We start from the raw sequence: 14,687 nt of genomic DNA, 5'->3' as shown, positions 1-14,687 counted from the left end.
TCCCCAACGAATGAACGAGTGTACAGGCGTAGTTCAGTACATCAGACAGGCTCTTTAAGACAAACAGACTATCACAATGAGATGTTACAAAGTTGTAACTGGAGGCAGTAACTAGATAACTTGAAGAAACAAGACTTAATGTGCCCCAGGAAATATTCAGTAACACATAATTATATTACCATGTGGTAGTAAAAGCACAGACCTGTTACAGTCGAGCAGAGGTTTCATTAGTTTGAAAAGCAAGTTAAAATCCTTTTTAAAAAAATCCCCCGTGAAGTTAGATATTTAACCTTGTTATAATACATTTCTAATAATACAAGTTGTGATCTATAATCGCAGTACTTGATAAAAATTAATAAATATTTTTTTAAAAACCCCGCAGCTCCACTAAACTAACAAATCAATACAACTAACTGGGGGCCACTGGGAGAGGCAATCAAGGCTGAGGAGCGCCCAATGATGTATAAGTTTCAGATAAAACCACGGGGCTTCCAAATTAATTAGTTAACTGGACTGTGTTTGTATTAATACCGTTGAAAATATATATATTTAAAAAAAACATAGAAAAAAAATAGAAAGTAGCTTGTCTGTCACTAATATTTTACAGAATTTCTGTTTCCTGCTTTGTCATATGTCTAATACGGCTTTAGATGAACGCAGCGACCCTCACGTTTACAACACGCTTTTATGACCACCAGCTTTAGCTGACAGATTTTTATTGCTTTTGTTGTGTAATTATTGAATTGCAAATAAACCGCGTATTGTTTTTTTAGTTATTTTGCCAGACGTTTCATGGGGCACGAGGGTGTCGTTGCTATCCGTTCATTCTCGGCATTTTCCGGCATTTTCCGTCTGCACTTCGTTTATTTCCGGTCAGCGTCGCCATCTGCTTTCTCGTCCTTCTCCAATCTCCGTGTTGTTGTTCCCGGTGACGCGGCGGAGGTGTAGCCTGACGCGGGCTCTTACGTGTCGGCCAGAATAAAAGTGGAGCTCCGGAGGCCTGGGAGTGACGAAGGGAGACTGTATCGGTAAGGACGAAGCGGTGTCCGGGGCTCACAGGGACGGGACACTGCCGTAGAAAGTGTCGGTCTGGTCGGGTTCGGCCCGAAGCAAACAAAGAGATCATGGCGCCGCGGTGTGTTTGTAGCAGGATGGAGGGAGGGGAGTCTGCGGCTGTTTGGGAGAAACGGAGCAGATGTGTGGCTTTGCTAGTGAACCAGGATGGGCAGAGTGTTAAGACACAACAAACGGCGGTCGGACTTTAGCTTTGTTAATACGCTCACATGTAAATGATGCTGTAGCTGACTGAGCTTTCTGCGCAAAGATTTGCGCTGTTTCCCTCCCGTTAAAGGCGCACTGAAAACACTAGCTACGATATTTGCGTTTTTCTCCGTCACTTGAGAGACTTGATTGTTATTCTTTTATATGTATATATGTACATTTACATGTATGATTGCATACCCATTTGTATCGACGCTCTTTCGTGGTTAGTGATTTTGCTCCGAGTTTGCGTCGATGTGCACACAGAAATGTGACATCGTAGGCCTCAGCGTTTGGTCGCCCGTTAAAAACATAACCCACGGGCCTGTGGATTTAACGCACATCGTGTGTCTGCGGTCTCATTACTTTTTTAAAAAAATTGCGGCACATCTCCTGGGATGTGATCGGTGTGCGTTGAGGGGGCGTTACCCGGCCATGTGGCGCTGCTGTCACACACGGAGCATCCGAGTGATTTTTGAAAAGCAGAGGGAGAAATGTGTAAAGCCAATCATGCAGCGGGGAGAAGCTACGCACTGTGTGAGATCACGGAGCTCAAAGAACAACACGTCCCAGATCAACACTCGCTGCATCGCCTGAAGTCAGGCGGGGATCACCTCTCCAAAGCTCCTTTATTAGAATCATAGTTAATGTGGGGGCTTTGGGTTAGGAGCAGCTAAGTTGAGTTTGAAGTGTGACCTCCTGATAATTGATCAGGATTTGTTAGGGAAGCCCAAGATGCCCTTCATGATCATTAACCATTTTTATTTTATTAAAGAAAAAAGAAGTTCAATAATTTTCCTTTCCAAAATAAAAGCATTTTGTGTGTGTTTGTTATTGAAGATGACGTGGGGCACGCCCATGTGTCCCCTTGGAATTACCCTGGATCACCTTTGTATGTGTTAATGAGTAGATTTGCATCTTCACAAAATAATTTCTATCCCATTGTTTGGGACATTTTTTTCTTTCATAAACATTTGTAACTTTATCAAAACCTGCCCATGCAGACAATGGTGAAAACACAATTCAGATGCACAATATAGTGTCTAGTGCAGGGATGTCAAACATAAGGCCCAGGTGCTCGAATTACCACGGCAAAAACTCCAACCCAGCCCCCTTAACAGCTTTGGAAAATGTGAAGAAAAGCAATGATTTAATTTTAAATGTAAAAGTATTAATGGAATTAAAATAACATAAACCCTGAACATAAAGATGTCAGTTTTGATTCATCTTCAACTAACTGCTCGGCTCCAAACTCACCTTCCTGGACGTGAGGACAAGGTCGAATTTTTTTGCTGTTAGATCCTGATCAACCCTGTCTTTATTTGGGGCTGAATTTCTCATATATGAACAGTGAAGTTACTGCTCTTGGCGTGACTCCTTTATACATGCGCACAGTTGTCTCACTTTAAAAACAGAATTATTCTGATGCTTCACATATGTTATAAACAGCTGAAATAACTGTCTTAGTACTTAATAATTACTCATTTAAATAACAGTAATGTGAAAAAACAGGAAATTCCTTCTTTTTTTTATTTTATTACAGGACAGTCTTGTTTGTGAGCCCCCAGAACTTTTTCTGTAATTTTACAGAAATAATTTAAGCCCAAAAAGTTGTGCACTTCTTTCAGTTACTACAGCAGTAATTCTCTGTCTTGTAGAAAGACTGTTGAAAGTGCACTGCTTTCACTTATATTTGATATATAAAATGTGCAGTTAGACTTGTTTATGTTTAACTGCATTTTTTTGTCTTCCCCGCGCAATTGGTTAATATTGTTAACTCCCTGAAAATGGCTTCAGCAGCAAAATTAAGATGTTGATCAAGCTCTGATAATGTGGTCTGAATTACACAAACAAAATGAAATTGTTGATAATCTCTAAGAACAACCTAACCTGTGATTTGGTTATTTTTTTAAGCCTCTGTCACAGAGTATGTCACTAGGGTGACCAGATGTTTCTCTGTTTTTATTCCTTATCCCTCGACCCACATCTTGAGACAGTGTCCCACATTTTCTAAAGGCTGATTTTTACTCTGTGTATATGAAGGAATGGCTTTTTTAAATTACAGTTGGAAGGAGGACGTTGGCCTGTCTGATGTCATACTCATCAGGGAAAGTCACACGTCAGCAAAAAGTCACACTCTTTGCAGATTTTGTTGAATATGATGGAAGCTACCATGAAGAAAATCAAGCGGCAATATGTCCTTAAAAAGAGTTTTTGTCTTTCTTTGCTAGTTATTTTTCAATTTCACAGAGAGGCAAAATACGGTGTGAAGCGACGATACGCGTGTCATAATTGGATAGGGCATGTCAGTCTGTGGATGCATTCAAACTGAAACCGAAAAACTGTTCCCAAACAGAAGAGCAGATGAGATAACGTGGAATAAAAGAGAATACAGGAGTGTAGAGATGATTTTCAGCCTCTTTTATCTTATTGCTCCTCACGGTTTTATTCATTGAGATTCGTAAGGCTATTGTGAATACTTTACCGTTTGACGTATGTCAACAATCCTGGCTGTGCTGTGATTTCAGCTGCATTTACATAATAACAGTAAGTGAAGTGATCACAAGTTTTCATCTGACAGGGTGCTCTGCTCTCTGTCACACTGAAACCTCTGCTCACTCTGAACAGAGCAGAGATAAAGTGTCGTGCCTGCGTCGGGAGAGTAAGGCCTTGTTGTGAAGCAGTGTTGTCTGTGGGTGTTTTCAGAGTAATGACATGGTAAAAACAACCTTTCCAGGGGAATGAATATTCAGTTATTTCCCAATGCATCCAGGTCATGTTTGTTATATGAATGTGTGCCAAGTGTTGTAGCAGATATGCGGTGTTACTTTTAGTCACTGAAACTATTTTTCCTGCAGTTTTCAGTTTTATTCTGATGTTGTTTTTACTAAAGCCAAAAATGTGAGCAAATAACAGACACAGCATTGTTATTTGGCACAAACTGATTGAGTTGTGCAGTCGGCTGAGTGTTTGACTTTTCCTCCAGTCAAACACTCAGCCGACTGAGTGGGCAAAGTTACGTGACAACACAGTAGTATGTTTGAAAGGGGATAGTACATAAAAGTATTAATGGAATTAAAATAATAAAAACCCTGATCAGAGGTTCTGAATGTCAGTTTTGATTCATCTTCAACTAACTGCTCAGCTCCAAACTCACCTTCCTGGACGTGAAGACACAGTCGGATTTTTTTGCTGTTAGATCCTGATCAATCCTGTCTTTGTTTGGGGCTGAATTTCTCATATATGAACAGTGAAGTTACTGCTCTGGGTTTGTTGGTATGTTATAAACAGCTGAACTAACTCAAAAACCTTTTTAACATTTTACTGTAAAGTTATATTTTACAATATTTACATTTGTAGTAATGTGAATAAGTTGAATGACAGAAACCTGCAGGGGAACCACTTAAAATGTATTGTGCTTAAATTTTAGGGAGAAAAGTCTTTTTTTTTTTAGATTAGCTCGGGAAATGTGAGACTGTGAAACCGACTGAAAGCAGACGCTACACTGAAAGCATGAGAGCTGAAAACCCTGTTGGCCTTTTCTGTTCTTGCTGCTGTTACCCAAAGCAGTCGTCTTTTGCTGAGCTGACAAACTCGTAGAGAAGCAGAAGAGTAGTAGCTTTGTGACGCCATTCTCTCAGAGGTATGCTGTGTTTAAATTCATGCAGAATTATTTTAAGGTCTGACCTAGTAAGTAATTGCAGTTCTGCCTTTACAGAAAAGTGACCAGGGTTTACATTCAGACATGAAGACGACAAATGCCTTCAGCTTATTGTAAAGCAGTGCGGGCTTTAAATACCAGAACATTGCACAGGTATAGAAGAAGCTCCAGGAGATTTTATTATTGATGATTAGCATCATAAAAGCCATATTTTTTTAAGAGAATGATAGTATGTTAAACCTCTTTACTCAGATGGCCAGTGGTTGACAACTGTTGTTATGTTTACTGTTATTGACTCCTTGGTGACTCATTCTGAGTCATCTAGTTTGGTGTTTTTATTTAAGTGGAAGTTTAAATTCAAACATATTCTAAGCTTCAGTCAGCTTCTGACACCTGGCAAGTCGTTTGCTGCAGCTCCCCAAAAGCTTCGTTTTAACACGTTCATTCAAATCTGTACCCAGGTTACAACATCAGGTTAGCCAATGAAGATGGAGTCAGCAGCAGAGGTTCAGCAGGGGGCAGAGACTGCTGTGACTGAGACGGAGAACCAGCAGATCACCCCGGCACAGATTGCTACTTTGGCGCAGGTATCAATCACGTGATGAAGATGATGTTGACACAATTTCCCCTACTTTCAGTGCGTTCAGTGCCCATCTTGAAGTGTGTTAAAATGCATGTGATAGCTCAGTCATATCACCTCTGAATTTAGGTGTCCATGGCAGCAGGACATGCTTCAGCAACAGGTCCCACAGTAACACTGGTACAGCTGCCCAACGGACAGACGGTTCAGGTCCACGGTGTGATCCAGGCTGCGCAGCCATCTGTAATCCAGTCCCCACAGGTCCAAGCCGTACAGGTGAAGCTTGAGCAGTACTGTCTTTTTATTCAGCCTTAGCACAAGATCATTAGCCATGAAGTGTTGATTAATGTCTTGTTCTTTTGATTGATGCTCCAGATCTCCACCATAGCAGAAAGCGAGGATTCGCAGGAGTCTGTAGACAGTGTGACCGACTCTCAGAAGCGCAGAGAGATTCTGTCACGGCGCCCCTCATACAGGTAATTAAGACATTCAAGACAGTGGTGTTACGCCACAGACGAGTCTAAAGCTTTGGGGGAAAACTGTCAGATGGCCACTAAACCATTTTCATTTGGCTCTGTAAATTTCAGGAATCGAGAAGTAGTTCCCAAAAGTTAAATTTCTTCTTGCTTGATAAAATTGATAAAATTGTGCATATTGGTTGCAATACAATCTGCTAATTTTAGTTTGTGTGTGTGTGTGTGTGTGTGTGTGTGTGTGTGGGGGGGGGGGGGGGATATTGGTGTGCCTACAGCATGGATATGGGCATTTCTTTTATTTGTATTCCCCCAAAAACGAGTGCAAAGTGCAAACTGCATCCCGGACAGAAACAACTCCATTACGGTGCTAAACCAAGCTCCTTGCAAGCATCTACAGAGTCAGTGTGCTAACGTTAACCTAGCCTAGAACCCAAAATGATGTTAAAACTGAATGAATGCAGACCCCAGTCCAGCAGCCAGATCCTGAACTTGAAGAGCTAACAAAGGCAGTGATGAGCAGTCAGGCTGCAGCCTCATTTTCTATTTGTTTCTAAAGTAGACTCACTGTGATGCCTTAAAGTCTCTTTGTGCTGATTTTCACCTTTGCTTTGTGCTGATTGCTTTGTTTTTATACCTAAATTCTAAATAAAAGGTCATATGTGTGTCCACATTAGGATTTGTGTTGGTGTGTGGCCTCAGATTTATATTGTTAAAGGTTTATTATGAGACAAATAAGTTAAATCCAAATGTAATGTAACAAGTAGTAGTAGTATACCAAATTATGTTTTCATGGGAGCAATTGTAATAATGTAATATTACTGCATTAATATTTACAGGAAGGATACAAATAAGCAGTGAAAGATGCTTTATGGAACAGAACACTGTTTGATGTTTAAAGAGAGAGTTTGCTTTCACTTTGGTAGCTGATGTCTATTTTTAGATTTCACAGGGCACTGGCTGTCTCGCTTGCCCTGACTTAACGCTCATGCTAAGGCTGATACATTATTTTATATGGATAACTAGGATTGACAGTAAATCCACTTCTGCGTGTCCTAACAGGAAAATTCTGAACGACCTTTCGTCTGATGCACCTGCTGTCCCTCGTATCGAGGAAGAAAAGGCCGAAGAAGACTCATCTGCTGCTGCCGCCACACCTGCAATCACCACTGTTACTGTCCCGACACCCATCTACCAGACCAGCAGCGGCCAATACAGTAAGTGACATTTGGTTCAGTAATTAAATTATGTTAAGTTATTTTAGTAATTAAAAGAATATAATTAGGAATTAAAATATAAAATATTTATAATAATTAAAGCAATTTAACCATCAACCTCACTACTTCATGTGAAGTCTTAAATGATCTCCCCAGTAATACAAAAACCTTGATTACTTAATATAAATGTAAACATATTGAGGGAGATCACACTAGGATTAAAATATGTTATGTTTTCAGTGCAGTTTAAAGCATTTTTAAATGACTTAAACTGGGTTAAGAAAGTAAAGGGCAGTTAATATTCCACATATTCATCACATCGAGGAAGACAATGAGTCTGACCTGTTTAGCTAATTGTTTTGTTTGTGGGGCAGTCCAAGAAATGTTTAACAGTTTGTGCAAGTTCATCACAGAAATACAGTTTGATGCTTCATGTTTGATTAAGCGCAAGACTCTAAAAGAAACAATAACAACTTCACAGCACATTCATCACAATGTTTTCTTTATGGGAAGACTGGAGAGCGAAGAACGATAAGAATGAAACAAATTTATAATGTGTTTTCTGTCCTTTTATTTTTCTCCCCTTTCATTTGTCCCTCAAATAGTTGCAATCACACAGGGTGGAGCCATTCAGTTGGCCAATAATGGCACAGATGGAGTACAGGGCCTTCAGACTCTGACTATGACCAATGCAGCAGCAGCCCAGCCTGGTGCCACCATACTGCAGTATGCACAGACCAGTGACGGCCAGCAGATACTGGTTCCCAGCAACCAGGTGGTGGTCCAAGGTAAGAGTGGCAGTCTATTATCCATGAGCACAGCCATTCTTCAAAGCATTCTTTTGTCTTTGGCAGCAAAGACAAAAACATTTGGATGTTCATCGTTAGTAAACAAGATAGTTAAACAATGAACTCGGTTCATTAAGAGGCCAAATTAAACATCTGCTTTCTGTCAAATTTTCCTGTTAGCTGCCTCAGGTGACGTTCAGGCCTATCAGATCCGAGCAGCCCCTGCCAGCACCATTGCTCCCGGGGTAGTCATGGCCTCGTCCCCTGCTCTTCCGACCCAGGGTGCCACTGAGGAGGTCACCAGAAAACGCGAGGTCCGCCTCATGAAGAACAGGTATAAAAAAGGAGGACTGTGTGTTTTTGTGTTTGTTTGTTTTGTAATGTCTTTGCAGTTTCTTCAAATACATTTCTACGGCTGCAAGCACCAGGAATCGCAGGGTATTCATAGCAAGTTAATAGTGATTCATAGTAGTGAGTATGTTTCAGCCCAGAGTTTGGTACATTTGAGAAGTGTTCACATTGCAGGTATTAGAAAGGAGGCTAATGAGTACCCATCAAATCCAACATGCAGAAGGAAACAAAAACCCAAATTGTGTCTTATCCTTCTACAGAGAGGCGGCCCGTGAATGTCGCAGGAAGAAGAAGGAATATGTTAAATGTCTGGAGAACCGAGTGGCCGTTCTGGAGAACCAAAACAAGACACTAATTGAAGAACTTAAAGCCCTTAAAGACCTTTACTGCCATAAATCAGAGTAGTTGCACTCCTGAACACCACACTGGGCCAAGTAGCATTTCAATACCTTTCAAATGCTTTGACTGTTTCTGTCCACCTGGCCTTCCGGTTTGCCCTTGCCTGGTCTTTATCCCCACCCCCACAAAATGGCTCAATCCAGAAGACTGTTATTACAATAAATTTAAAAAACAAAAGTTGTGTACTGTTATCAAGGTCTGATGAGAAAAACTGCAAAAGTGCTAACTGATACTTCATAGGCAATTACAATACAGATCGCAATGACAAGCATATGACAGTGGTTAACATGCTGCTTTGTGTACGAGCCTGAGTTTTATTGTCATAGTTTTGGCTGATGCCCAGATCATTTAGTCTAATGTTGCTTCACAGAAGAAGAAGAAATCCTGATATCTGCTTGTTTTGTTTTCTGTTTGTTTTTTCTTTGAGTAAATGGTTCAACTTCCAGACCAACTTGAAGATGCAAATCATTCATAATGGTTTACTGAGGTACTAACTTTTACTATCTCTCTTCCAAGTTCAAGTTTGTTTTTTTGTTTTTTTTACTTGAATCAAGGTTCAGTTGTTGAAAAACAGTTTATTTTCTGGCCTCACTGGACTCCCGTAGAGTCCTGCATTTACTATGTAAGCAATAATGCCATCTTTAAGTTGGCCTTGGAGTGTCACTGTTGTAGCTGTCGCTTGCTGTTTAATTTGCCCAGTGGTTTTGGTTTAATATCAAACTGTAAGGCAAGAACTATTTTCACTGTGTCCTAATATGTGAGTCAATAGAAACTTGCCAAAAAAGGTTTTGTTGCAGTGGCGCAAGATCACATTGAAGGCAGTCAGCTTTGAAAATGTTTACTCGCCAAAACTTTGACAAGAACACAAAGCTTGTTTTAAAAAGAAAGGGGGGGGGGGGGGGGCATTGGTTGATTTGTTTTTTTATTTTATTTATATACATATAAAATTATCTTGTCAATTGATATTTTTCCAGCTGTACTTTTTTTTTTTTTACTTTCTGGAAAATAGCCAATATGTTGCTGTACCAGGCAAACCCAGTCAGTTGCAGTTAAAGGCTTTGAATGAAACATGAATTTCTACTTGATCCACTCGTTTATGTGAACCACGTTGTAAAGGGGACTCTACAGCTAATTAGGCACAAACAATCCTTTTTTGTCTTCTAAATATTTGTAATGATGCTACCAACTGCCAAAAAGGAAGAAAGTGGAGCTACGTAGGTGCAAGCAGAAAGTTGATTGCCGCAGTCGTATGTGTTATATAATGAAATGGTAATATTACAATTTTCTATTCAATGCTTTTTTTTCTCATGACGATTGTCGCTACTCCCGAAAGATCATTAGCACTGTTTTAAAGGCAGATTATTTTTGTTACAATCTAGACTAAGTTTTTATAGTTTTAGTAAAGATTCCTAGTAATTCTGGGAACATTTTACTCATTAGCTTAAGGAAAATTTTCAATTTTAGACATTAGGTATATTCATGGTTTAAATTATTAAAGTGTTGCATTTGCCAATGCACGCTCTTAATTTGGTGCGTAAAATGCTCTCACAACAAAATTTTAGAGGATTAAAAGAAGAAGGAAGCAAACCCAAGTAACACAAGCGACAAACTTTTATTTTGTTTTGTTCTTTAATCTTATTTCCATTTTGCAGTGTCTGTTAAATGATGGTAAAATCTGAATTGTGACACCACAAGATTGCGGGTCATTTCTGGATATGTAGCAGATTGGATCCTTGGTGAACTCTACAGAAGATAACGGCTACAGTAACATGAGTTTAACTCTAATAACCCGTGAAGATGTACACTCCATTGAGAGGAGATCACTTTGTGGGACTGTGTGTGGTTTTTGAACAGATATGTGTATGTATTTGTGTGTTTATTTTTTTATATTACTGTACATAGACTCTACAGCATGTGTAGAACTCATGTATTTCTGTTTGTTTGATATGGAAAAAAATGTTCTTATGGCTTGTATGAAAATCAACTTTGCATATTTGTAACATATATCAGTGTATAATTGAAAGAAATGTATGTGTGTATTCATGTTATCCACCGGGCCTACCACCGTCATGGCAGCTAGTGTATGAGAAAAGGCCTTCAATGGAGATGTTATATTTTGGAGTGTTCTTTAGGATCAGTAGTGTTTGTAGACAAAAACAAGTCTGTTGAGAAGCATTTGGGGTCCACAAGATATATCAGCTTCACAATTTTGTCATTGGAAAACTTTATTAGGTTTCCTAAACATATCTTTTGTCTATGCTCATGGAATTTGAGAATATCTTTCCCATTGTTTAGGGTGACTTTCAAAATAAAATGTATTTCATAAGAAAGCAATATTTGTTTTAACAGAACATAGTGGGGAGTTTTAGCAGTGATACGATATGTATATCAACTGTTTCTGTTCAAACAAATGTTATATTATATTGTTGTGACATAAATTTGTTATGAAAATCATTCTAAATGAGCAGAACCTCCAGCAGGTCTAAGTTAAGAAATTAAAGCACAGTTTTTATTTTTTCTTATGTTAATTCAATCTTTCATTCATTTCAACCAGAACATTACTGCAATCCTCTCTAATGAAAAGTTTGAGGCATTTTTAGTAGGAAAGATGCTGACATGAAAACTTCAAAAGCTAGAAAGGGAAATTTAAAAAATGTCCTTCAGCCCACGGTTGTGATCTTTATACTCATCAACAAGTCGTTTGGTCCACTTATTAGCATTTGGGAAGCATTTGAAAGCTTTGTTCAGAGCTTTCAAATGCTTCCCGCTCTTCATCTACACATTTGCACAACAGAGTGCGGACTTTGATTTAAAGCAATCTGTAGAATTCGTAAAGTCATAAATAATGTTCTTGTACTGCACTCCAGGGGATGATGATGATAAAGTCTGATGATCGAGAAAACCATAAATGGGCTAAAAATCTGTATTTAGTAATAAATGCATGGTGAGTGCCAGGGCTCTAACAGTGTGTTCAGGGATTGGTAGCAGTGACAACTTTTAGATACCAGTGCCATTATGATGCGACAGAGAGGAAATGCAAGAAAGTCAACCCCTTTGTAATTCAAACTTTCAGTGGTGCTTATATTAAAAAAATAATAATCTAGTAATAACTTTCTTTTCTGTTGATTTGATATGGTGAGCTCAACTTTGTGATGTGATTACACAATATCTTTTAAACGATAATTGTTTTGATTTCTGTTTGTGTGCCAGAATAATTTGTAACAACGGGCCTCGTTTGTGCATGTAACAGAACGATATCCATGTGTGTAAAGGTGTGTATATATAAACAGGATTTCTAGAACAGTAATAATGACATTTTTTCTAACTTTTAATGTGATGAGTTTGTATATTGCCACTTTTGCAAGTTATCAATTGAAAATGCCATGTATCATACGGTACCTTGTATAGACGGGGTTGCCAGATGAAGAATTCAATACTGTTTGTTTAAACATTGTCAAATTATAAAACTATACCAGCCCATTATTTCAAAGTGCTGTTACTCTGGCATTATGTCACTCTTTTGTAAACACTTGCTATGTCACAATAAACTGATACTGAAGATTATATATCCTATTGTTAATTGTATTAATTGTATTGTGTGTATTTTCAATCTGCTTGACTGCGTTGTGTTTAGTGTTCTATTTCTAATAAAATGGTAGCATGTCAGTTTAATAATCATGATTATCCAAGTTTCAACATGTACGAGGACATCGAGAAAGGGGTGAGGTGTGAGCTTTTCAGTGTGGCAGTGGTGTTACATCAGTGATCAGCTCTGAGCCTTGTTTGCAGTGGTGTTTGACGGGTTGACAGATGAGGTCAGGGAGGAATATGATGTTTGCAGACGATACTGTGATCTATAGTGAGGGTGAGGAGCAGTTCAAAGAGAGCCTGGAGAGATGAAGGTGGAGGTATGCACTGGAGAGAAGAGGAACAAACGTCAGTACAAACAAGCCGGAATACGTGTGTGAATAAGAGATGAAAATGGCAATGTAAGAAGCAAAAGCAGTAAAGACGAATGAGTTGAAATGCCTGGGATCAAGTATTCAAAGCAACAGAAAATGTAGGGGTGGGGTGGGTAGAAGTCTCAAATCTATTCTAACATGCATTTAAACCCATAATACGTGACCATGAACACTAGGTATGTGTAAGCCACTAAGCAAAAAAAAAAAAAAAGAAGGTTGTTTGCTATAAATTTAAGCTGATGGGTTTGGGGTAACTGTGGCTCAGGTGGCGGAGCAGGTTGTCTTTGGGATGTCAGTGGCTTGATCTCCTGGCTTACCGTATCAAACACACTGTAACTTAAACAATGGAAGTGGTTAGGGGAGAAAATCATTTGATGAAACAGCTGCAGTAAACAACTAATAGTAGCTAATTATCTATAGTCATGTGATCAGAACGCACTTTGCCTGCATATTTTTCTCCCTCACAACACCAATGATCCCACACTTCTTTTCAGCATGTCTCAGTCCTTTGCATGTTTTGGTATCTGTCACTTCTGAAGCTGTTCCATCACGTTTTTGTCACTGCGAAACACTTCCATTGTTTTTCATGTGCTTTTGCAGTATTTTCTATTTGCATGTGCTTTCTTGATGTTCATTATGATTTTATTTATATAATCGCCTCAAGGCGCTTTATTTTGTAAGGTAACACCCTTTTAACAGGAAGAAACCTCTAGCAGAACCAGGCTCAGGGAGGGGCAGTCATCTGCTGGGTTCAGATTGGGGTGAGGGGAGGAAGACAGTGTGTAGTGTGTTTGACCTCTCTGGGTCACCGTACTGGCTCTTCCTGTCCATGTGTCCACCCCGAGTTGCCTATGACATATCTTTAGGGAGTGTGAGTATGTGTGTGAATGTTAGGCAGTGTTGGTCAAGTTACTTGAAAAAAGTAATCAGTAACTAATTACTGATTACTTTCCCAAAAAAGTAATCCCGTTACTTTACTGATTACTTATTTGCAAAAGTAATTAATTACTTAGTTACTTAGTTACTTTTTAAAAACACGATTTACAACCTGAATAGGTGATAAAGCGATAGATCCTTCAGCCCAATTCTACTTTTTCTACATAATCCATCATACAAAATGTAATCAAATGGAAAAATCTCTTTTTTTAACTTGTTTTATCAGTTTTAATCTTTTAACTTTATGCATCAAGCAAAAATGTAATTATAGGCTATGCAACATTCTCTGACTGGAAGAAATTAGTTTAACATTTAAACCTATTTTCTGCACATTCCAGCACATAAAATAAAATATTTTTTGTGTTTACACTCAGTCTTTCAAATAGATGCAAGTAAAACACAGCAGAACATAAATAAAGTCAAAGACTCAGCGGTCCTGTTGCTCTATTTTCACCTATTAAGCAGCACCGAGGTAGGCGGAGGTTTACCCTGGTGCAGGTGTGCCACAGCGGTCAGTTGAAGAATCCGGGACTTTCTCTGTGAGTTTCCCATTACGTCGTTGCGCACTCGGTACTTGCTTGGAAGTTTAGGGGGTTTTTTTCGCTGTAAAAAGAAGTTTTCTTCCCACGCACGATGGACGCTAATGTTTTTGTCACTTTTTATGGAATCAAACTCAAAGTAAGGTCAGTACTTCCACGCTTTAAACGCTGCACGCTCATACTCTCTCCCGCACTCGATATATTATCCATTGTTGATCCGCACACAGCTGTTGTCACTAACGGTGCACTCGCTTACGTCACTGTCGTGAGACATTCTCGCAAAAAATCACGGTTTTAGTAACGCAGTGTTCCTACGGGAAAGTAATGGTAATCTAATTACCGATTTTGCAATAGTAATCCCTTACTTTACTTTAAAGTTACAAGTAACGCGTTACTGCCCATCTCTGGATATAAGTGCTTAAGTATAGATTTGGGAAAAGAAATACTGTATAACTGTGTGTAATTGGGTGAATGAGAATGAAAGGGTTTTGAGCACTTAAAACTGAGGAGAAAGATGCTTA

The 14,687-nt window shown here is 39.0% G+C and overlaps 1 protein-coding gene across 1 annotated transcript; it reads left to right on the top strand.

Moving 5' to 3' along the window:
* Nucleotides 1-876: 876 nt before the first annotated feature.
* Nucleotides 877-12,295, top strand: creb1b (cAMP responsive element binding protein 1b). Its single transcript, XM_012924058.3, has 8 exons — nt 877-1,028; nt 5,383-5,508; nt 5,631-5,777; nt 5,877-5,977; nt 7,037-7,191; nt 7,797-7,979; nt 8,160-8,313; nt 8,591-12,295. The coding sequence occupies exons 2-8, from the start codon at nt 5,404-5,406 to the stop codon at nt 8,733-8,735; spliced, it is 990 nt and encodes a 329-aa protein (XP_012779512.1). The 5' UTR covers nt 877-1,028; nt 5,383-5,403; the 3' UTR covers nt 8,736-12,295.
* The last annotated feature ends 2,392 nt before the right edge of the window (nt 12,296-14,687 follow it).

This window comes from Maylandia zebra, linkage group LG16, assembly GCF_041146795.1.
Source record: "Maylandia zebra isolate NMK-2024a linkage group LG16, Mzebra_GT3a, whole genome shotgun sequence".
Taxonomy (NCBI): Eukaryota; Metazoa; Chordata; class Actinopteri; order Cichliformes; family Cichlidae; genus Maylandia; species Maylandia zebra.
The sequence above is the reverse complement of the archived record's forward strand: the minus strand, read 5'-3'. Positions and strand labels throughout refer to the sequence as shown.